The 22,923-nt window shown below is 42.7% G+C and overlaps 2 protein-coding genes across 2 annotated transcripts in view; both read right to left on the reverse strand.

Moving 5' to 3' along the window:
- LOC138981557 (kyphoscoliosis peptidase-like) overlaps positions 1 to 22,923 on the reverse strand; it is a 176,546-nt gene that overhangs the window by 118,411 nt on the left and 35,212 nt on the right. The gene's annotated exons all lie outside the window — the stretch shown is intronic.
- LOC138981553 (uncharacterized) lies at positions 7,039 to 18,162 on the reverse strand. Its single transcript, XM_070354506.1, has 2 exons — positions 17,457 to 18,162; positions 7,039 to 9,630 (listed from the first exon to the last, which is right to left on the reverse strand). The coding sequence occupies exons 1-2, from the start codon at positions 17,604 to 17,606 to the stop codon at positions 9,109 to 9,111; spliced, it is 672 nt and encodes a 223-aa protein (XP_070210607.1). The 5' UTR covers positions 17,607 to 18,162; the 3' UTR covers positions 7,039 to 9,108.

The raw sequence follows: 22,923 nt of genomic DNA on the forward strand, positions 1-22,923 counted from the left end.
AACACTTTTCGGGCCAAAGATTTCGTTTTACATGGGTCATGTGACCACTGCTTAATTAACCAAGGGTACCTCCAATTTCGACCTGACGAAAACATAAGGTGCCAATTAAAAAATCGAAAAAATGTAGAAAAGGTACAACTTGGCAACTTTTACATACGATGAGAAAGTAAAATCAAATACTTATCCAGATAATGTTTTGTTTAGCTACCTTGCGTATTTCTTGTGTTATGTCATTTACACTGATGCAGGTGTCGATACGGGAGGTATTTGCGTCAATTTTGATGGGTTTCATGACAAAAAGACCCTTTGCTTTGAAACTTTCAGGATTGTATGCCTACATACGAGGCGTACTTCAGATAAAATTTAGGATCGTCAAAGATATTTTGTCCAGATGTTATTTAATCTTCCAGAAAGAAATTTAAAATCCGTCTTAAGATTTGTTGACTAGCATCCAAAAATTCGTGACCTCGCAGGCGTAAAGACAAATGATTGATACAAGTACTGCCTAAATTTGATTTGAGTAGTTCACAACAGTGAAAAAAAAGTAAGTGTCTGCTCTCACCACGCAAACAAACCCACACAAAAAATTATTCTTGAAAACCACGTTTTACAAACATTATAAAAGCAAACATCCATCACTTTCACTTTAAAGGAGTGGTGCTTCTGCTCTCGGAACAACCTGACTCTTTCTAAGAGACCAGTCCTTTCCTTATATTTCCTGGAGCAATTGTAAATTACACTTTAACAGACACCCGATCATTTGAAACAAATTCAAATTTTCATATGTGCGCTGGATGAGGAAACATATCAACAGCATTGGGATGGCCTAGTGGTAAGGCGTCCTCCCCGTGATCGGGAGGTCGTGGGTTCGAACCCCGGCCGGGTCATACCTAAGACTTTAAAATTGGCAATCTTGTGGCTGCTTCGCCTGGCGTCTGGCATTATGGGGTTAGTGCTCTAGGACTGGTTGGTCCGGTGTCAGAATAATGTGACTGGGTGAGACATGAAGCCTGTGCTGCGACTTCTGTCTTGTGTGTGGCGCACGTTATATGTCAAAGCAGCACCGCCCTGATATGGCCCTTCGTGTTCGGCTGGGCGTTAAGCAAACAAACAAACAAACAAACAAACAAACAAAGCATTGGGATAATGGAGCAAATGAAATTAAATGAAATGAAACAATCGTTGCCTATGGTTGAACCAGTCCTCAGCCAACGCAAGAAATGATTTATTTAAATTTATTTTGTGTCTCAGCACGTGACGATGAGGTAGCATCGTGATATTAATTCTGAGGATGCTCAAGTCGTGTAAAGCATGGAGTGTGTACACAAAAGCCCAGAGTTTTCTTCAGCGTTTGGTGTTGTTGGCCTAACGAAATCCACGGTCCATATCATTATGTGGTCGCAAAGTGAACAGTCAGTTCAGGTCCCGAGAGTTTGGTATGAAGTGATGTATGAGTCTTACCAAACCTGCTGACGTTCTGTCTCTACATGTGGACAGGTCTGTAGAATGAGTTCAGGGGTCCAGATCGAGTGATATGTAACATAGAATACACGATGTTTAACATTGCACTCTTTTTTTCTGACGTCTAGTGCCTTTAACACTCTGTCCGACCTCTTGCTCGTTCCGCGTTGAAACTTCAGAGAAATCAACAGGATGTACGCTGCTTTATTGTAACTGTTCCTTGCACAAGCTCCTGTGGTTCCTTGTACCCCATGTTCGCGGTCAGGCAGTGGGGAACTCTCCTTAATGTCGTCTTTGATCGCATGGTGATCATCAGGTAGCGAGCTGTTGCTGAGTGTACTCACAAATGTGCACACTCTTGCAATCACGCACACAAAAACAACGGCATGCTGACGCGCGCACTCACACACACACGCACGCATGCACCACGCACGCCGCGCACGCACGCACGCACACACACACACACACACACACACACACACACACACACACACTCACATACACATATTAACACACACACACACACACACTCACTCACATACACATATTCACACACACACACACACACACACACACACACACACTCACTCACTCACATACACATATTCACACACACACACACATATACACACACACACACACTGACACACACACACTGACAGTGACACACACACACACACACACACACACACACACAAACATACACTGTCACATACAGTCACATACACATATTCACACACACACACACACACACACACACACACACACACACTCAGTGTTACATACGTGGTGTGTGCACCAGTGCTCTCATACATCAATATGCAACGGATAGCCTACTTTGAGGGTACTTGAAACCTTCAATTCTTTGCATACGTACATAATGTTTCCTTAGTCCCCTTCTCCTGTCACTCACTACTGCGATACTGAGACTTAATAATGTTTCAAAGACAGAGACCACCATGCACAATGAGAAATGGAATCAAATTGAATCAGTCCCGAACAACCCCTCACCCACTCCCTTTTTCATTTCATTCACTTGAAAATGATGGCAGGTATCATATATGTAATTATTCGATTTGATTATTAGGAGTAAAGGTAAAGGGATCCTCTTTTTCATTCTGACTGTTAAAGGTTGTAACTCCATTAACACTTAGCTTACTTCATGCAATTTTCAACGACCCTTAGCTAAAAATAAGTTCATGGCAACGAAAGAAACATGGAAATAAATTGTGTTATGCTTGGCAAGGTTCTCAGCTCAAATGCCACTAGTTCTGAAGTTTACTGATAAAATTAGAGACAGAATCTCCTTCTCCTCCTTCTCCTCCTGTTGCTACTGTTCTTCCTTCTTCTCAGTCTCTTTTCTTTTTGTCTTTTTCTTCCTTTTCACCACCTTCTTCTTATCCCTTTCTTCCCCTTTCTCTCCTGGAGCCTTCTTACTTCATCCTCCTCTGTCCCGGCTGTTTTTCTGCCTTTTCTTACTATCTTTTCCTTTTATTTTGCCGCATACATCTTTAGTTATTTATTTTTCATTTTCTTCTTTCTTTTCCTCCTCCTCTTTCTCCCTTCTTCTCAGTCCTCTTTCACATTTTTCTCTGTCATCTTCATCATTTTTTTTCCCTCTTCCTTTTCCGTTTTCCCTTTTCCTCTCCCATTCTTTCCTTTCCCCGCCGTTTCGTTCCTCTTCCTTTACTCTTCTTCTTTCTTTCTCCTCCACTCTCCTTCGTCCTCCAGCCCCTAACCGGCCCCCCCCCCCCCCAAACCCCAACCCGGCCCCAACCCCCCCCCCCCCCCCTCCAACAGCTTTGCGTTCCCCTTTCTTTCCCTCCTGCTACTTCCTCTCCATTTCCTTCGTCACCTTTTCCCGCCACCTTTTTGTTCCTTTTACATTTAAACTCTTCGTCTTCCTCCCTCTCCTCTCCCCCCTCCCGGGCCCTTCCCCTACATCCTTCCCCCTCTTCTCTGGAAAAAGAGCTGACCCATTCGGGGCCATACAACCAACCCAACACGATAATGACGTAAGTTGTTATCTTCCAATATAGCTATTCTGATGGACACGTGGGGGAATTCGGGGGCTGTGATTGGATGGTCTCACACATCCCTTTTCCGATCATCAAAGCATAACGATACATAAGTTGGCCATTTTTGCCGATATCCAAACGATATCGGCAATAACAAAGACGCGTGGTTCCGGTTTCTTCCACGTGTATAAAGTACACGCATACCTCGCCAGGTTTGTTTCTGTCACTCTGTGACTAGTCGACAGACGATGCCATTTGCTTTGTGTGTGTTTTTGTTGTTGCTTACTGTACATGACATAGGCCCTACATTACGTGTAAAATCCAGTTCTTTAACAGGCAACAAACCTTGCAAATTTCCAGAAGCTGCAATCTGAAGCGACCTATCTCGGATTCTAGCAGACGATCTCTCCAATGTTTAACACAAAATCAGCAAACTCTTCTGTCACATAGAACGTCCATTGTATAGTGCAATGTTGAAATGAAGTTACCGGTCTGAAACATTTCGTCGTTTCTTCTGAGACAATCCTTGTTCTCTTATCATCTACAGACATCGGAAGTCAGACTTTCGAACATACAATCTACGTAGGCAAGCATGATACGTCATGACGTCATATGATTCCTAACATATTGACGTAATGCTAAGCATCCGGTTATCTCGAATTGTCTCCGTAATACATGTCCGGGTTTTTTTCAATGTTCGGTTATTTCCGTGGCTTCATGCGGAAAGGGAACCGTCGTCTGCAATCAACGACATGGACCATTCTGGTACTTGTCGCTGACAAAAACATGATTCTAACACAGAATTTAATGTCAGAATAGCTATATAAACGCTATTGTGTTTTCAGCGTAGCAATAGGGTCCGATATTTAGACTCGAACAAGTATAATGCGACTCGTCTTCGACTCGTCGGCATTATACTTGTCTCGTCTAAATATCGGGCCCTATTGCTACGCTGAAAACACAATAGCTGTTAATAATTTATTGACCAGGTGTTGAAAAACAGGTGTTCGACGCGACGCATTGACAGGTCAAACTGTTTCTTTTTATAACGGGATTTATCCGGCACACACACGAAAACACAAAAACTTTTGTTTTTTAACCCAGAGCCTCGCCCTGCTTGCTTGAATTGCCAATTAGGGTAGGGGTGGGGTTGAGATAATAGGTCACAAGAGAAAGGAAGCACGAAGCAATTTAAAAACAAGACAAGAACTGCAAAAAGGTGTGTGTGTTTTTCAATCAGAAACTTCTTTTGGATCAAACCTGTAATGACATCCGCAACCCAAATGCACTTCTTTTTCAAATAGTTTTTGCGAAGTAATACCTCTTCGATATCGCAGTGTGGGAATTTTGAGAGCAAATTGCCGTAATGCGGTATCATTCAATTAAGTCACATGTTTTTGTTCCTGTCACAGGTCAGACAGCCGTACGTTCCCAGAAGGCAGATGCAGCCAGACTGTTTTCCTCGCTTAATGAGCTCTCCTGGTTGTCCAAAGACACTGCCAGCATTCCAAGTTCAGTTCCAGGGCAAGCCATTATATCGCAGACTTGCCGTGGAGTCGAACTCGACCACATCTTCTGCTCGATACAAATCTGTCTTAATTGAGCCGTTATTGGCATCGCGAAGTCTTTTTACTGATAATTCAGTGCCAAAGCTTCGTACCACGAGCTTCGTGAAGTCTTTTTACTGATAATTCAGTGCCAAAGCTTCGTACCACGAGCTTCGTCAAGTAGACTTTGCGAAGTCGACTTCGCCAATTATTATCAGGCATCTAATAATGGGCGACCCGACAATGGCGCCTATTGCGTGGTCGGCCATTGTTTGGTTGCCTATTAACGAGTGGGATATTTGGTCAAAATCGACCCCTTCATTACTGATTAGGAAATCGAGGATGCTGCTGCATCGTGAGGCACATACATGTATGTATGTATGCACCGTATCGCTTTTAACTCTGTCCGATTAGACTTCTCTCCGCTCGTGAACTTCGAGCATTTCGGGCCATTATTGTCTCAAGTTTTCATCTTGTCTGGAATGATGGAAACATCCTGCCGCGACCTTTGACACTCAAGGTATGAGTAAAGACAGGATGTGAAAACGAGGACTGAAGAGAAGGAGGTGGAGGGGGTGGGAAGAGAGAGAGAGAGAGAGAGAGAGAGAGAGAGGGTGAGCCGGCGAGAGAGAGAGAGAGAGAGAGAGCGAGCGAGAGAGAGAGAGAATGAGAGAGAGGAGAGAGCGAGAGGAGAGAGAGTGAGAGAGAGAGAGTGTGAGACTGAGAGAGAGCTGAGAGAGCGCGCGCGCGAGAGAGAGAGAGAACGAGAGAGAGAAGAGAGAGGGAGAGAGAGAGGGTGTGTGTGTGTGTGTGTGTGTGTGTGTGTGTGTAGGCGAGAGACAGTTTAACGGAATCTTCTTTCTCTCGAGGTTAGAAAGTATATAATTTATAAAATACTTTATCGAGCCCGTCAGCAGCAGTAACTAGCCTACTAAGCACTTTTTTCAGTGTTTGTTCATTTAAAAAAAAATGTGTGTGGCTTTTTATCATTTTGAATTAACACTGTTAACTTGTTTGATGTTGTATTTTCCCACCATTTTCCAAAGACCATCCTGATGCTGTCCGGTGGCTGGGGCCAATTGTATCACATCACAGCAAAAATGAAACAGGTTCGCCAGCACTGCGCGAATACAAGCTAATTTGAAGTCTAGAATCGGGGTGAAGGATGGCCAGCAATTCTGACGAATGTGTTTCAAATTCGCAAAGGTCACACTGACCCCAGAGATCATGGTTCTGAAATGCCAGTCTCAACGTTTGTAGGATTTCAACGTTTGTCCGTGTGCCTTTATATCTGTCTGTTTATCTGTGTAAGTGCGCTTGCCTGTGTCTGCGTGTGAAGCATCAGAAACGGTTCCAACGATCTTCCAGAAGCAAGTCTGCAAAGGCATTTTTGCATGTGAAGAAACATGATAAGTATCTAAGGCCAAACAAAAATATATGTTGGTTTAGGGTAACCCGACCGACCCTATTTTTTCCCGCCGACCCTAAAACTTTTTTTTCATTTCTCAAAAAAACTTCCCCAAATAAACAACCTCTGGCACATTTTGTGAACCATACCGAGACTAAAAATAAAATTTTTTTTTAAAAGCCGACCTACCGACCCTATTTTTTTTGTTGGTCATGTTACCCTAAACCAACATATATTTTTGTTTGGCCTAAGCTCCTGACAGCTTTTAATCTTCGTAAAACCCACCACCAATGATTTCTGTTTGCAATTTACACGTTGCGGCCCTTGGGACTAGTCTACTGACAAGTTCTGGCATGTGTGTGTATCAGTATGCGAGGATGAATGAGCAGAAAACAGCTACTGCAGTCAGAAACACACACACACACTCATACACACACACACACACACACAAACACACTCACGCACAGACAGACAGACAGACAGACAGACACACACACACACACACACACACACACACACACACACACACACACACACACACACACACACACACACACGACGAAAACAAACACCAACATTACACACTCAATAAAATATCATAAAGTAATAAATGCCATTAAAATTTATTGAGCTGCGTTATGGCCAAGCAAGACTTGTCATGTCTTGAAGGTCAGCCAACGCGAAATATGAGCAGTAAGTATGAGTAAACAACAAGAATGCGTTAGAAATACTACAAGTTATCATATACATCGTATTTTATAGCATCAAAACAAAACAATTTGTATTGCTTGCACATTGAGCACGCACACCGGCCTAAAGCCGTTTATTTTCGTTTTGTTCCGACTCCCATCCCCGCACCCCTCCCCATCACTTTCACCATCACCAGTCCCTTCGCTTTGGGGCGATTCGCTTCACTGTACAATTTGTAATTTTTCCCGCTCTTCTTTCTCTTCCATTCCCAATGCGCTCATAATATTTCTCTGATACAGAAAGGCTCTCGGCATATGTCTCATCATTCGACACGCTCAGCTAACATGTACTGTGCATCTGTATTTGTTCAGACTCTTCAGTTCACATCTCTAGATGCACTATAATGGTTCGGTGTTAAGGGGTGTTTTTCTGTTCAACGGTTGTGACTTACTATTAGTTATTAGAAGTTTTATTGCGCTATACAAGGTCAACTACAGTTTTTTTTGGTGCTATTCACTTTAAAAGGTTTTTTTTTACAGTATTTCAGTCATGCATGACTCGGCAATGCTGTGAATTATTATCGTTATTGTAATATTACTACATAAGTACTTCTGCATTAGATCCTATTGATTTTCGCCGATTAGGAAGTCATGAAGTGAGTCTAGTAGGTACGGTTTTAAGTCTCAAAATAGACTGGGTATTCTATTGGATTTCTACAATTGCTGCACTACACTTTTCCAAGAATACTAAACTCAGTTATATCTCGTTTAGGATTAGAAATCAACTCCTATAAACCATGTGGGGTTAGTAGGAACGCACAGAACTAGCCTATTTACTACAAGCCAAAAAACATTCAGCCAAGTGTTCGTGCAGTAGCCAAGCAATATGTCATCCCTTCTATAAAGACTTGATCAGTAATGAAAGGAAAATAAAACAAGACTGCTGCCATTGCCCTACACCTTGGCAGTCAGCGATAAGCGCTAGCGGCACTTTCTTGTGGCTTGAGGACGTTGGGCTGCCTGTGTCCAAAAGCCGAAGCGTCAGCATTGTAGATTTTGGATGTGTAAATAGTCGACCCCATCTCCCGGTGTAACACGAGAAAATGGGGAGTAAAAATTTTGTGGAGGGAGTAATTTTTTCGTGCCTTGGGGAGTTCTTTTCTCGTACGAAAAGTGTACTCGGAGTAAGAATTTCGTACGAAATATTTACTCCGGAGTAAATTTTTCGTGGAGTAAAAATTTCGTGTTACACCGGTCAGTCGTTTCGGACTCACTGGCCAACCTCTCATTCTTTAAGGACCTCTGTTGCACATTTTGCCTAAAATAATTAAAGCGGTGCTGCTTTAGTCTTTAGTTAATCTTCGTGCAAGCAACGATCGAGTTGCGTTGAGCAAATCCTCATCCGTGCAACGTGTGATCTACCTTCTCAGTGAACAGCAAAGAACATAATTCTCATTTGCCAGATCTTTTCAGTCTGTTCGGGTTTTAAGAACATAAAATATTCGTTGTAGAAAAGAATGGTTCTGTTCATAGTCACAATCTATGAAGTGTCTTTCATAGAGTTTCACATAGTCATGGTCTTCGTCAGATCGTGTTCGGACTCAATGGTAGTTTCTCCTCGTTTAAGACATCAACCAGATCTTGACAGTCCCGGGTGTAGCACTTTCTCCTCTTACTTAGTCGACACAACGTCTCACACACAATCCTTTGTCTTCATTGACTGACTGACTGACACAATCATGCACGCGCGATAATAATATAAACAACAAAAGAAAAAATTTATTGCACCATCCCGACAAATAGATCAAAGAAGCAGGGCTGAGGGGCACGAAGCGAAAGTGGATGCCACCCAAATGAGTTGGAGCCAGCCGCGGGGTCTGATTGGTTGAAATCACCACAAATCTCAATGTCAACCAATCAGATCCCGCGGCTGGCGGTACCCACTTTCACTTCATGTACCGTAGCCCAGGACTGGTCCAAAAGTGTTACAAGGTGTACTCCAGCAGCGACGTGTACTTGGTCTCATCCGTGCCGTAGTTGGCGTTGAGCGAGGCCTTCGTGGCCTTGCCCTTGAGCTTGGACAGCCCCTTGACCTGCCCTTGCCAGATGCCGTCCGAGCCCTCGGTGAGGTGGAACCACTCGCTATCCACTGTGACCGCCACGGCCTTGGCTCCAGGGACCACCACCTTGAAGTTGACGGAGTCGAGGTTGCTGAGGTTGGTGAGGCTGAGGGGCTCGTGCAGGTAGCAGCCCTCCTTCCACTGAGCGAACTGCTTGGGGAAGGGGGCCGGGGGGCTGCGGGGGGCTTTCGTGGCCTGGATCAGGTAGTTGTAGACGTTGAGCAGGGTCTTGCTGTCGTCGGCGGCGGGCAGGGCGTAGATCTGAAGCTTGAAGAAACCGGCGGCGGGAGGGAGGACGATGAGGGTGATGGTGTCGCCCTGTGTCTGCGTGAACACCAGCTCCTTGTACTCCTTGTCCGTCCCGCCCTCGATCAGGTTCGTCGTCACCTGCGGATGCGAGGGAATGAGTCTAATGTTATCATTTTCGGACATGTTTTCGTCACAATTATCATTGTCATCGCCGTCGTATTTATCGTCATCGTCGTCGTGTCACCATCATCATCATCATCATCATCATCATCATCATCATCATCATCATCATCATTATCGTCATCATCATCATCATCATCATCATCATCGTCGTCATCATCATCATCATCATCATCATCTTCAGCATCATCTTCAGCATCATCATCATCATCACTTGTAGTTTCCGGGCGTTTCTGACAACCACAAACCCTACCCAACCCCCGGCCATCTTCTCTGTCCCCCGGGCAAAGCGCAGACACAAAATAGAGCCGTCAGGAAACGAGAGCGCCCAGCCTGCTGCAGAGCCAGTGACATGCGTTTTTAAGTTTCATCAGTTGAACATAAATGCAGTGAAAAAAAGGCATGTCCAAATACAGTCTTTCTTTCTTTATTTGGTGTTTAAACGTCGTTTTCAACCACGAAGGTTATATCGCGACGGCCAAATACAGTCGCTGCCGCTCATAATGGCAACCCGGAGAATGGAACATATCCATTTCAAGGCAAACTTTTTTCCACACACAAAAACAGAATGGCCTAACTGTCCTCGTGTAAACGAGGGGCTGACATTAATGAAGTGGTAACGACTGTACTGTAAATAAAAGAAGGCAAGAAAAAATCAAAGTAAAGGAAGCATAGTGATGCCAACTTTTTTTTCTCAATGCGTTTTTTTTCTAAGACTGCTGCAGAAAAGATCAGCCGATTCCAAGTGAGTTGTCTGCAAATGTCGGGTGAGAAATTCGCCATTGTTGTTTCCGCTATACTGCTCTTGGCACTTTGTCTTTTAAGTAACCGTTACCGCTGTCGGAGAGGTATGAGAAAGAGAAAGAGAGAGAGAGAGAAAGAGAGAGAGAGAGAAAGAGAGAGAGAGAGAGAGAGAGAGAGAGAGAAAGAGAGAGAGAAAAAGAGAAAAAGAGAGAGAGAGAACGAGAGACGGAAAGAGATAGAGAGAGAGAGAAAGAGAGAGAGAGAGAGAGAGAGAGAAAGAGAGAGAGATAAAGAGAGAGAGAGAAAAAGAGAGAGAGAGAAAGAGAGAGAAAGAGAGACAGAGACTGAGAGAGAAAGAGAGAGACAAAGAGAGAGAGACAGAGACAGAGGGACAGAGAGAGAGAGAGAGGTGGAGAGAGAGAGAAAGAGAGAGAGAGAAAGAGAGAGAGAGAAAGATAGAGAGAGAGAGAGAGAGAGAGAGAGAGAGAGAGAGAGAGAGAGAGAGAGATGGGCCCGCAAAAAGGAATAGCGCCTTGCATCATGAACACCAAATGTTTTCTTATCAGCAAAACCTCCCTTCACAGCATGCATCCCCCCCCCCCCTCTCCCCGTTTCTTCCCGGGAAAATCAATCAGAACACCTTTCTTAGAGTGAGAAGGATTAGTCCGGAAAATTCTTGTCAACTTACCATTCAGACTGAAGACTGCTTACTCCAGACATAAATTTATAAAGGACATATTTTCAGGAAAATCTCGCCGTTGCGTGGTCTCCAATCACTTTAGTCTTATGACCTTTGCCTTATTTTTCAGAACACGTTTACAACTGTGCATGATGTAAATTTCAAGTCATACAAGATGTCTATTTGGATATACATGTATCACTATGAATTGGCATATGATGTTGAATGCAGTCGACAGACTTTTAGCTTTAGGAAGTTCGTACGTAGCTGCTGGAATAACGCGGTTACTAGTAAACATCATCAAAAAAGCCCATTCGTGCAACAACAAAAACACCCAATCTAACGGCAACGAGTGCACATGGGAGTTGCAGCCAACGAACGCAGGAGAAGAAGAGAAACAAGAAAGAATAATTGTGTGGACAGTTCTCATCATGCAGCAGTGGGCAGTGCGGCCATTGACTCGGGGTGTGTGGGGTCACGTGGACTGAAGCGAGCACGAAGCTTACGTAAAAGTCTGTATGGATCTGTGATCGTTCACACCGACGAAGGCTTTCGCGCGGAGAAAGCTGGCGGTACCTTCAAGATGTGGAAACAGACTGACATGTTTCCAGCACTGGTGTGGAAACTTACTGATTTGTTTCTAAAGTGTGTCAGTTTTTTCTTGTTTTTTTTAATTATTATATCTGGCAACAAGGTGACTGAACGCATTCATGTAAACTGTTGAGACAGCAGTTTCTACACTAGTTTACTTTTCGCTTTGTCTTTTGCGTTGAAAACGTGAGTAGCGCAAATCGCGGCATGCAGTCTGTTGGTGGCACGGGGATGGAGGATCTAGGAGGGAGGGAGCCAGGTAGAGGCTGGGGCGTGGGGGGAAGGGGTGGGGCGTTAGGGAAAAGGCACATAGTATTGTTTGCAGAATGCCAGTTGGTGGTATCTACAACTTAACCAGAGACAAGAAGCATTGCAAACCTTCTTGTCCAATTTTTATATTTAGTCAAGTTTTGACTAAATATTTTAACATCGAGGGGGAATCGAAACGAGGGTCGTGGTGTATGTGCGTCTGTCTGTCTGTGTGTGTGTGTGTGTAGAGCGATTCAGACTAAACTACTGGACCGATCTTTATGAAATTTGACATGAGAGTTCCTGGGTATGAAATCCCCGAACGTTTTTTTCATTTTTTTGATAAATGTCTTTGATGACGTCATATCCGGCTTTTCGTGAAAGTTGAGGCGGCACTGTCACGCCCTCATTTTTCAACCAAATTGGTTGAAATTTTGGTCAAGTACTCTTCGACGAAGCCCGGGGTTCGGTATTGCATTTCAGCTTGGTGGCTTAAAAATTAATTAATGACTTTGGTCATTAAAAATCGGAAAATTGTAAAAAAAAATAAAAATTTATAAAACGATCCAAATTTACGTTTATCTTATTCTCCATCATTTGCTGATTCCAAAAACATATAAATATGTTATATTCGGATTAAAAACAAGCTCTGAAAATTAAATATATAAAAATTATTATCAAAATGTTTTTTTCGAAATCAATTTAAAAACACTTTCATCTTATTCCTTGTCGGTTCCTGATTCCAAAAATATATAGATATGATATGTTTGGATTAAAAACACGCTCAGAAAGTTAAAACGAAGAGAGGTACAGAAAAGCGTGCTATCCTTCTCAGCGCAACGAATACCCCGCTCTTCTTGTCAATTCCACGTGCACTGCCTTTGCCACGGGCGGTGGAGTGACGATGCTACGAGTATACGGTCTTGCTGCGTTGCGTTGCGTTCATTCTGTGAGTTCGACAGCTACTTGACTAAATATTGTATTTTCGCCTTACGCGACTTGTTTACTCTGCACACGTATTCTGGATCCTAAATCCCTCTTTACGAGAACACGTTTTCAAACCACACAACAGCAACCCAACAACAAAGAAAGAAGAAAATAGCAAGACAAAAGCTTACAAAACAAAACAGAAAAAAAAGTTGCAAATTATGTAGACTCATGGAGAAACATATGTAGGAAACACACACACACACACACACACACACACACACACACACACACACACACACACACACACACACACACACACACACACACAGAATTAAAAAAGTCTTTCGGCACTGAGTGCATTGCAGAGCAGAAGTTTTTACTGACGCGGCCTCGCACCATATTATCTTTGTTTTGACAAGCTTTCGGAAATTCTCATGAATTTGCTCAAGTCTGTTTTTGTAAGCAATTTGAAAATGTTTTCGTATTTCTGTAGAATCCTAGATTGCTTTCTATTTTTGTCTGACGGTGTTATCTTCACCCTGGTGTTTGTTTCGTTTGCTGATTGTTGAGCACTCAGAACAGATCTTCATACGATTTGAAAGCCAATTGAAAATATCTTTGCTCTGTCTGCATTAGAAGCGACAACATGATATTCACAGATATAATAAGTCACACTACCATTTACCATCACTTGTGTACTTTAAATAAAATCTTTTTTGTTTCCAAATGACCGATAGCTCCAAGTTCTTGTGAATGTTTAGTTTTGTAAAAAAAATTAAACGTTCCATTAAATCAACCTTTCCTGTTTTTACATTTAGTCAAGTTTTGACTAAATGTTTTAACATAGAGGGGTAATCGAGACGAGGTCGTGGTGTATGTGTGTGTGTGTGTCTGTGTGTGTGTGTGTGTGTGTGTGTGTGTGTGTGTGTGTGTGTGTGTGTGTGTGTGTGTGTGTGTGTGTGTCTGTCTGTGCAGTCTGTGTGTGTGTGTGTGTGTAGAGCGATTCAGAGTAAACTACTGGACCGATCTTTATGAAATTTTTTATGAGAGTTCCTGGGTAAGATATCCCCAGATGGTTTTTTTCATTTTTTTCGATAAATGCTTTTGATGACGTCATATCCGGCTTTTTGTAAAAGTTGAGGCGGCACTGCCACACCCTCATTTTTCAATCAAATTGATTGAAATTTTGGCGGCCAAGCAATCTTCGACGAAGGCCGGACTTTGGTATTGCATTTCAGCTTTGAGGCTTAAAAATGATTTAATGACTTTGGTCATTAAAAATCTGTAAATTGTAATTAAAATTACTTTTTTCTAAAACGGTCCCAAATTACGTTTATCTTATTCTTCATCATTTTCTGATTCCAAAAACATATAAATATGTTATATTTGGATTAAAAACAAGCTCTGAAATTTAAAAATATACAAATTATAATTAAAATAAAATTTCCGAACTCGATTTAAAAACACTTTCATTTTATTTCTTGTCGGTTCCTGATTCCAAAAACATATAGATATGATATGTTTGGATTAAAAACACGTTCAGAAAGTTAAAAAGAATAGAGATATAGAAAAGCGTGCTATCCTCTTCAGCGCAACCGCTACCGCGCTTTTCTGGATTGTCAATTTCACTGCCTTTGCCACGAGCGGTGGACAGACGATGCTACGAGTGTACAGTCTTGCGGAAAAAATGCAGTGCGTTCAGTTTCATTCTATGAGTTCGACTGAGCTTGACTAAATGTTGTATTTTCGCCTTACGCGACTTGTTTTGTTTTGTTTTACATTTAGTCAAGTCAAGTCTTGAAAGTCAAGTCAAGTATTTTATTGTTTTGGGCCCAGAGGGCTTTGAAACAAAGATATAACTTTAACAAAAAAAGGTAACAAATCAGACAGTTAATATATGTATACAAATTGAGCGGACAAATACAACAATACTATACGACCAAATTAAATTGGCAATATACACTTCCATACATGCAAACAAAAAGAAAAATAGGTTTAACAAAATCAGGTAAGAAATCAGGCAGATAATATGTATACATTAAGCGGACAACGATAATATACAGCCGAAGTAAATTGGCAATACCAATATGCCATGCATCTTTTGTAAAAACACAAAACAAAAGCATGTATTACATATATATATACATACCAATAAAGAAACTAGATATAACGCTAACATACTAAAATCATAACATGGGCTACAAATCTTGCTAGCTTCATTAGTTTTATCTTAGATTTACAATTCATTAACTGTTCATATTTTAAACAATTTGGGTGAGATCGGTAATAAGGACTAATTAATTTTCTTCTTTCAGACACTATACTTTCGTCGGTACAACTGAACAAATAGTGAAACTCATCACCTAATTCATTTTTATCGCACATGTCACACAATCTTTCATTTCTAGGAACATTAAAAAATCTGTGCTGATGTATTGGCAACTTATGATTGCTTGTTCTAAATTTTGCTAGTTTAACTTGGAGTTTCCTAGACAACCAAAGCAAATACCTTTCCAGACAAAAATCCTTTTTATATATTCTGTAATTAAAACACAAGCTGTTGGCATTCACGTCAGTGTTCCATTCCTGCAGGAATTGATCTCTTAGCCTTTGTTTTACAACGTTTTTAAAACCTGAGACGGCAAGACTCTGAGTTGTCCATAAATATGATAGACCCAACTTATTTAACATAGTATTGACATGCGACAACCAGGGCAATTTAACGTTTTGTACATGGTACAACTTCAAATGTAGTTTTAACATTAAACAAGACATCTTATTCGCACCATCGTTCATTTCTTTCATCAGTTTATACCAATAAACCAGTAACTGACATTGTACCTCAATTCTAATTGGATAACGACCAAGCTCTCCGTAAACCATACAAGTGGGTGTAGTTTTATATACATCAAGAAGCATTTTTAAAAATCGCAATTGAAACCTTGACAATATGTCTAATGAATCATATCCCCACACCTCACAACCATACAACACAAGAAGAGCAAACGCTCGATCGAGTCACTTTCGCAGTTCTGAATATTATATGAGGCATCAGATGGACAGGAAGAAATTGCTATTCACAACACAATGAGTCACGTTCACATAAAATTTGAGCCCGGTCACTTTTATAGTTTCCGAGAAAAGCCCAACGTTAAGTTGTGTGTTGCCGAACAGAAAAGGCTAGTTATCTCCCTTGTTTTTCTGATAACGTTCGTAAAAGGCTACAGATGTAAATACTTTGATGTAAAGAATAATCCTACAAAGTTTCAATCACATCCGATGAACTTTGTCAAAGATATAAAATGTCTAATTTTTCCTTTGACGCTGACCTGTGACCTTGAAAAAGGTCAAAGGTCAACGAAACCATCGTTAAAGTGTAGAGGTCATTGGAGGTCACGACTAAACAAAATATGAGCCCGATCGCTTTGATAGTTTCCGAGAAAAGTCCAACGTTAAGGTGGTGTCTACGGACGGCCGGCCGGCCGGACGGCCGGCCGGACAGACTAACACTGACCGATTACATAGAGTCACTTTTTCTCAAGTGACTCAAAAATTGGATGTACACACTTCTCAAAAAGATCCAATTGCACATCAATTGGTAAATTTAGTTTTCTACATTTTCGAATTAACGAGAACATTGCACGGTTACCAATCAAACATTGACGTTTCATGGCATTATGAAATTTGTTATTATAATTAAATAGTACACCTAAGTACACATAGTCCCAAACTACTTGGACAGGTACTCCATTCAAGACAAAATTTGGGATATTCCGTATTTTCCCCCGCGAAAAAACAACTATTTTTGTCTTTTCAATATTTATGCTTAGTCCCCAGTTCTTACAATAACGATCTAGTCCATCCAGGGCTTTTTGCATTTCTCCAGGTGTTTCGGCGAGTATAGCAGTATCATCAGCATATATTAACAGGAACAAATACATATAGTCATTAATGCGTTCAACATCTATTTCTTGGGCTCTTTTCAGGGTCAAGTTTTGACAAAACTTTTTCAGATAGACTGTGAAGTTGTTTTCTTTCCTTTGCTGGTTCGCTTGTGAATGAGCACCCACTGAAGATTTACATGATATGTTACAGGTGTAGGGATCTGCACCAATAACTGTGCGAAAAAAACATTTACCAAGAGCCACCGATTAGATGATACGCTGCAAAAAGATGGACACCAACAATTTGTTTCCGGCCACGCGCTGATCTCCAGATGGACAATGTTCTTAACAAAAGATGCACATACATGGTAACAAAAGACTTGCACTTAATTTCTCACTGCTTTAATGCTCTGTGGTGTTCTGTCTGGAAGCCTGGATTCGAACCAGGGACCATATGATCACAAATCCAGTGCCCTACCCACTGGGCTACCAGGGCTGGTGTGCACGAAGCGAAAGTGGGTGAAACCCAAACGGGTCCGCAGGGTCTGATTCGTTGAAATCACACCAAATCTCAATTTTTACCAATCCAACGCCGCACTCGCTGACTCCCATCCGGTTGGTAACTTTCTCGTGCCCAGACCCTCTAATGGCTAGCATCATTCAAGACAGAAGGGCCCCGCGGACCTTGAAACGTAAAACCTCCTTACCTTAGTGGGTTTGCTTGTCTTAATCTTGATCTCCAGCTTGGTGTCGTTCACCTTGATCTCGGGGCTGTTGTGTGTGACAGTGGACAGTCCGTACTCTGACCACTTGGGCTGCGCGCCCAGGTATCCTTGGGGGATCTCTGGCTTGGACATGATGACCGCGTGCTACTTTGTGAGAGATGACCGCTAAGAAAAGGCCGGAAGACTTCTGGATGAAGAATGAAAGCCGCTTTTTTTCTGCTGCCTTGTTGGAGTTCGTGTGAGGTCTCAGAAGAAGCCGCCAAACGTAAATGAATTGCGGAACCTGGCAAATAAGAATCTAATTAGTGTTTCACTGAAACAAGCACTGACTCAGGACGGAACTGAATCAGTCTGGAATGCGGCAGTGTTGCACAACCAGCCTGATCTGGAAGAGGAGACTCAGCAGACTAAAGATCCACGACTCACAGGTGCCAAGCCGACACAGACGACTGCGAGAAAGTGTCTGTCTCTCGAAAACTCCGCGAAATTCCACTCGAATGACGACGAAGTCTCAGTCCACGCAGCAGACGATAAAAACGACGGCAGGCAGCAGCGGGCAACGACTCTGCCACACACGCGCGCACAGAGTTCTTTCCCTTTTCGTCTGCTTCCTTGAGCCTGGGCCAACAATGGAATGCTGATCTTAGCAACCGCTTGAAATTTCGCTACACAACATCGTCTTGTGCAGTTAAAACCAAGTCCGTTCCGTTCTATTATAAGCAAAGTGTTTGCGGTACCGCCTCCTTTCGCACTTGATTGACAAGGCAGGAGGGAGAAGACGTCATAGACCTTGCCGTTCTGTCGTCTTATCTTCCTTCTTTTAGTTCTGGGGTGCTTCTTCTTCCTCAGTGCTGAATTTGTTCAGGTTCTTGAGTATGGTATTTTTTCAACCTTTCCTCTTCCACACCTCGTAAACTACTCCTTTAATCCCCTCTCCTATCTCTCCCCCCCCCCCCCCCCCCCATCATCCTCTTCTACACCTCGTAAACTCGATCCTTTATCCCACCAACCCTCCTCCTCTCCGCCACCCGCTACTCTGATCTCACTCGTCGTTCTACTCCCCCCCCCCCCCCCCCCCCCCGGGCCTTAATACAGCTATTTCTGTTATCTGTTGCTCAAAATAAGCGTCTTGGCGCGGAGTGTTGTTAAGTCAGAGTGACATCTGATGAAACTAGCCCCAAAAAGCTTCCCAGCGGTGATACAATCTGTTCAACTATCGGGGTTTTTTTGTGCGCAAAAAATTGGGAATCAATTTCCCTTGATCATCGTTGAGGTTTTTTTCTCCTTCCGGTTTGTTTGTAAAATGGCATCTCTTAATATCATTCAGTAATCGACGATGGTGGATTTTTAATGGCAAAGATAAAATTCGACGAAAAAAATACAAATGCTGTGAGATTATATTATCTTTTATTATTATTTTTAAATGCATTGCTGAGGCATGCCATGAAGACGTAATTGGAGTTGTCAAGTTTACCGTTTCTTCTTATTATTCTTATTCTTATTCTTATTCGTTCATGGGATGAAACTCCCACGTTCACTCAAGGTTTTGCACATGTGGGTTTGTACCATCCTAAACTCAGGTCAAAATGAGTTCGGCTCATTCTATCCCTGACAGGATGCCTTGGTTTTCCTTGTCTGGCAAGGAAATCGATTTTTTTTTACATATTTAAATCTTTTCGTAATGTGTTAGAGATGTAAGCAGATTCGCGTTCGTCGATAATGATTTTTCATGGTGTTGTGTAATTTTTAAATTACAAAGGAATTGATATGTAAGACAGTTTCAAGCGAGCTATTTTTCGCGGCTGTATTTACTGTGCAAACAACTCTAAATATGGCAAAAGTGTCACGTGATAATCAACCGTTTGGTTTCGGCGCTCGCTGGAGCAGACGATTTTTTCTGACAGTGACTGCAACCATGTATTACGGTCTCCTTCCGGCAGCAGTCCCAAAATGTCGACTTGTTTTGACCTTAGAACGATGTCTTTATCATAACTGTGAAGAACAGAACGGAGATCACTGTCGAAGTCGGCCAATCTGCAATCATTTTCGTCTCGCGAACACTCAGCTCGCGAACAACATATGGGAGATAACTCTGTATTCTTGTTTTGATAGATTCGCGTTGGACTTTAGCGTCCGGTCAGAGAGACAACTGGCGATAGCCGTGGAGCGATGATTATCAGAATGGGTTTGTACGTGTATGATCGTTTTTACCCTGCCATTCATTTACACTGCTTTCGAGGAAAGCATGCTGTGTCTTCTCGTGTTGCCGCGCCATAACCCACCGAACTCTGACATGCCGTATAACATATTTTTTTCCGTGCGCACTTGGTCTAATACTTTCGTGTACCCACGAAGGGGGATAAGGCACTAGCAGGTCTGCACATAAGCGACTTTGGAGATCGGAAAAATCTCAACCCTTATCATGCCTACAAGTTTTCCGTTTAATAAACTCTGTGATAAATTCGACGAGTACGTGCCTAGTTGGTGTAAGAGGGAAGGCGGAGGTGGGGATGGTATGCGGAGGGGAGGAAGGGGGGAGCTGAATGTGCTACTGAATGTGCAGCTAAATTGCCAGTGCTGAACTCAGGTTCCTAATTTGTTTACTCTTGTTTAAAGGCAGAGTAAGCCTCCCGTAAACCATCACAGATACGGTCAGGCTTTTACACACAGTACAAACACCCTTTCATTTAAACACTCACCAATTGAGAACATCCTAGGTGCCCTCCGTAAAGAGCGAATAATTTTCAAAGAATTTATTTTTGCGTGGTTTATCTTACCCCTGAGCCATCGTGAACCCGTGTGATCCAGTTTTCCCTTTTCACAATGCAGTCGTCATAGTTAGTCATTTGAATGCGACTCGACGTGAGCTTATCTACAATAGCACGTTTTTTTATGCACGAAACAACGGCTGTGGTTCACAAGAACTCTAGCGATGGCTTGTGACTGTTGAGAGGAACGGCGATTTGCACTGATAAACCGGCCGTCGTCTGCTACGACCCTTGCGTGACCCTGCTTCCGGGCTTTTCTTTTTTTAAACTTTCACAACTTCGAATTGTTCTGATCTTGTCTTGATGAAAAACGAATTCTTTTATGATTAAAGAATGTTTGTGTAACAAGCTGTCAATTTATTATTTAGATTTTAAAAGTTAGGTCTAGCGCAAAAACGAGGCGCCGTTGTTGTTAACGGAACAAGTCTACGAAAATAAATTCTTGGAAAATGTCACACGCTCGACAGAAAGCAGCCAGGATGTTCCCGTTCGGTGAGCGTTCAAATTGAAGTATGCTTGTACTGTATTTAGACGCTCGGGGAGCTCTGTGATGGTTTACGGGAGGCTTACTGTGCCTTTAAGCAGGAGGTTGTGTTGCACTTAAGTGAACAGGTAAAGTGCAAGCTTACGGGGAATACTCTATCAGTCTCTTTCTCTAGTCTCACACACACACACACACACACACACACACACACACACATACACAAACATACACTAACACACACAAACACACACACACACACACACATGCATACACACACAGACACACACAATGGCCGCACGCACACACGACACGGTGGCACGCAGGGTACATACACACACGCACGCATGTAAGAAAACACATACACGCATGGACACGGCACACCGGCACACACACACACACACGCACGCTCACTCGCACGCACGCCCCACACACACACACTCGCTCGCTCGCTCTCTCTCTCTCTCTCTATTTCTCTCTCTCTCTCTCTCTCTCTCTCTCTCTCTCTCTCTCTCTCTCTCTCTCTCTCTCTCTCTCACACACATATTTTAGCGCCCTGACACAGACATAAAACTGAGAACCAAGTCAAAGTCTAGGTGCGGGAAAACCGGGTAGCGCGCGAAGAATCAGCAAGACTTTCGTTGCGGTTGCAAGCAAAGTTCCGCAAGTTCTCACCTTTGCGAATTCCTGCTCTGATGAGTTTTGCAGGGGAAGTAAAGGTATATACAGCCAAGTAGCTTCCTCGACTGCCGGGTAAACTTTTTTCTTCATTTTGTTCGGGAGGAAGGGGAGGGGGGTAAGAGTTGTTTGTTTATTTTTTTTCCCCGAGGCGCTGGTTCTCAGTGGTGCCATGTCGTCTGATTTTTCAAACACGAGTGCTGGTGTTATTGTTATGTGGTGTCTATGTGGCACATTCGGCCTCGTAGGACTGAACACGTTCTGCTGAGTTATATGTTCTTCACGCATGTTTTATCGTCTGTTAAAAAAATATATAACAGAGAGCACGGTTGTAGACATCGAGAGAGTGAGAGAAAAAAAGGAGGAGAGGACAGACATATATATATATATATATAGAAATTTATAATGAGAGCGCTGCTAAAAATGCCAAAATGTGCACTCAATCGCTTGTACTTTTAAAGAAAAGTTAAATATAGAATGACGTCAAGAGCGAGAATGCATAGAAATTACGTCATGAGCAAGGGAGATCATCCTTTACTCTGTGTGTGTCTCCACCGCCTACATTCCAACAAGGAATTTTGAAAGCAGGGAGCACCGCAAATTTGAACAGCTGCAGAATCGAAAGATTCACATAAAAAACAGACTCTGAAAGGGTAAGCATGCACACAAACACAGGTTTATATGTACACTTGGCAAGATGGACACGCTACGCTTTTCTGCGGCACACGCCCACGCGCAGAGAGAGAGAGAGAGAGAGAGAGAGAGAGAGAGAGAGAGAGAGAGAGAGAGAGAGAGAGAGAGAGAGAGAGAGAGACGGAGAGACGGAGAGAGACACAGACAGACAGACAGACAGAGACAGAGAGAAACAGAGCGAGAGAGACACAGAGAGAGAGACAGACAGAGAGAGACAGAGACAGACGGAGAGAGAGAGAGAGACAGAGAGAGAGAGAGAGAGAGTGACAGAGACAGACAGAGAGTGACAGAGAGACTGACAGACGGAGAGAGAGAGAGAAAGAGAGCATTCGTGTTTTTCTTCTGTGAGATACACATTTACAAAAAGTCGAATAAATTAACTTAATTTGCATTCTAAAATAGTAGGTTTGCGGAGAAAGTCCCTTTGACTAAGACAAACTGACAGACAGAGAGATTGACAAAGTCCCTGAGACTCAGTCAAACAGGAGAGAGAGACTGACAGACACAGAGACGGACAGACAGACAGACAGACAGAAAGACAAATATACAAATATACAAATACGCACACTTACTAACAGAACTAAACACACGCACAATCGTACATTCTACGTTGAATTGCTTTAATTTCTGTATCTGCATCGTTGACCAAACAAAAACATTGCAACACAATCACCCGCCAAAAACAACCACCTCAACCAAAAATAACAAATATAAAACAAACAAAAATTTTTCTGGTTTCACCTGTTGGGCGTCTCAGCTGATCTGGCACTACATAGCCTAGCTGCCTCTGCCCTCGACACCCCAGGCCCCGCGCCACCCCTCATTACTG

This window comes from Littorina saxatilis, linkage group LG12 (genome assembly GCF_037325665.1).
Source record: "Littorina saxatilis isolate snail1 linkage group LG12, US_GU_Lsax_2.0, whole genome shotgun sequence".
NCBI classification, from domain to species: Eukaryota; Metazoa; Mollusca; class Gastropoda; order Littorinimorpha; family Littorinidae; genus Littorina; species Littorina saxatilis.

Coding starts and splice junctions, on each gene's coding strand:
- LOC138981553 (XM_070354506.1), bottom strand. CDS start 17,606: ATGTCCAAGCCAGAGATCCCCCAAGGATACCTGGGCGCGCAGCCCAAG. Junction 9,631..17,456: donor AGACAAGCAAACCCACTAAG/GTAAGGAGGTTT, acceptor TCGCATCCGCAG/GTGACGACGAACCTGATCGA.